Genomic DNA, 1,746 nt, shown 5'->3' with positions numbered 1-1,746 from the left:
TAAAAATGATTTCAATTGGTCAAAAGACCGCGGTGTGTGCATGTGACAAATGATTTATAAAAATGATACGTAGTAACCATCATGTCGGTTTATGTAAGGACAGGGGGCATGTGAGGTCTTTGATCGTCTCGCTGCGAAGTCTACATTTTTGATTACTCTGAAAACACAGTGGTGTGACCCCTGTTTCAACCTCAGCAGCTGCACACTTGTCCCACACAAGCATAAACCGTGTGAGAAACTCGGCGAGATGAAAGAAGGCGATAACAGCTGTACCTGTGGGAGGAGTGTGTGCACCTGCAGACACAATCATAGCGATTGCAGCTTTTTGCCCCAACTGGACGCATAAGCGGATACCTGAGCCATGGATGCAGAGGAGAAATCCCCCGCCGACCAGGGAGCGCAGCTCCTCGACATCAGCTCCAACTTGCCCCCACCTGAACCCAAAGGTACGGAGGAGCCCGGACAGCTGGAGAAGCCGCCGTATTCTTACGTGGCTCTTATCGCCATGGCCATTAAGGACAGCCATGACAAGAGACAGACGCTGAGTGGGATTTATGACTACATAATCTCCAACTTCCCTTACTATGAGAAGAATAAGAAAGGATGGCAAAATAGTATAAGACACAATCTTTCTCTCAATGAGTGTTTCGTCAAGGTGCGCAGGGAGAGCGGAGGGGACAGGAAGGGCAACTATTGGATGCTGGACCCCGCTTTTGAGGACATGTTTGAGCGGGGGAACTACCGGCGGCGGAGGAGGGTGAGGAGACCCTACAGACCACCGAGCGTGCCTTACCTGAGCGGGAACCCTGAGTATCCCGAGCCGCTCTACCTGCAGCCTTACGTGAGCAGTTCCTGGGGTCTGTGCCAGTCTCAGCCCAGCTCGTCCCAGCAGACTGGATACCCATCACCCCAGGTCATCACTGGACACACCCGCAGCTTGTCCCCCAGCGGCCCGATGAACTCATACTGCCCACCCGCCCACTTCCACCACCCTTCCTACGGCGCTTACCACCGCCACCTGTCCGTCCTGGTCCCTCACAACGGGTGTCCCTACGGCGGAGTGACGCAGCCGATGAGCCCCGACGGAGGCACAGTTTCTGTGGCATGCAACTACCAGCAGTTTACCTCTTATGCGAGGGAGTCGCAGGCGCAGCTTGCTTATTCATTTGACCAGTAGAATTTTGAGTTATTCTAACCGCTGGCAGCTGGTTCACAGACTAAAAGTTCATGCTTCACCATTTCAGTTTGGCTGTCAGTTCGTTTGTCAGGTTCAGGTAGGCTTAATTGTTTGACGAGGTGTAAATGTATTAACTATGTGAAACTGCTTAATAGCCTACGTTTTTGGTTAACTTTTTTTTTTTGGCAGGCTACACTTTCCGGAATTAGCCCACTGTCAAAGCTCTGTCAGAAATTGGCACCGGTCAAGTGTGAACTGCTGCAGTTGATTTGACAGTTGATTTAAGTCTGAGGCTCAGTTTATGTCTTATTTTGCAACCAAATAAACAACCAGACAAACCAACTTTTTTTGTACCTTAATTTTTTTTTTTTTTATCATTTCGAATAGGCATATTCATGTGTAGGCCTAACTGTTATTTATTTCTTTTCTCTGCTGTTATCAATTGTCAGAGCTGCTATACAGCAGTTGGTGACACTGAAGCACTGATCAGTTTTCTTATTCGATTGAAGAATGTTCACTTGATGTTAAATACTACGTCATGTCTGTTAAAATAAAACGTTATTTTTGCA

General features: G+C 48.2%; 1 protein-coding gene across 1 annotated transcript; it reads left to right on the top strand.

Moving 5' to 3' along the window:
* The first annotated feature begins 311 nt into the window (after positions 1 to 311).
* On the top strand, positions 312 to 1,746 carry foxl2l (forkhead box L2-like). Its single transcript, XM_023427732.2, has one exon. The coding sequence runs from the start codon at positions 362 to 364 to the stop codon at positions 1,175 to 1,177; it is 816 nt and encodes a 271-aa protein (XP_023283500.1). The 5' UTR covers positions 312 to 361; the 3' UTR covers positions 1,178 to 1,746.

The sequence above is a fragment of the Seriola lalandi genome, unplaced genomic scaffold, assembly GCF_002814215.2.
Source record: "Seriola lalandi dorsalis isolate HSWRI2012SDOR001 ecotype SW California unplaced genomic scaffold, Sedor1 jcf7180002054861, whole genome shotgun sequence".
In the NCBI taxonomy this organism is placed as follows: Eukaryota; Metazoa; Chordata; class Actinopteri; order Carangiformes; family Carangidae; genus Seriola; species Seriola lalandi.
The sequence above is the reverse complement of the archived record's forward strand: the minus strand, read 5'-3'. Positions and strand labels throughout refer to the sequence as shown.

What these genes read in the sequence shown, in the direction of transcription:
- foxl2l (XM_023427732.2), top strand. Translation starts at nt 362, where the DNA reads ATGGATGCAGAGGAGAAATCCCCCGCCGACCAGGGAGCGCAGCTCCTC.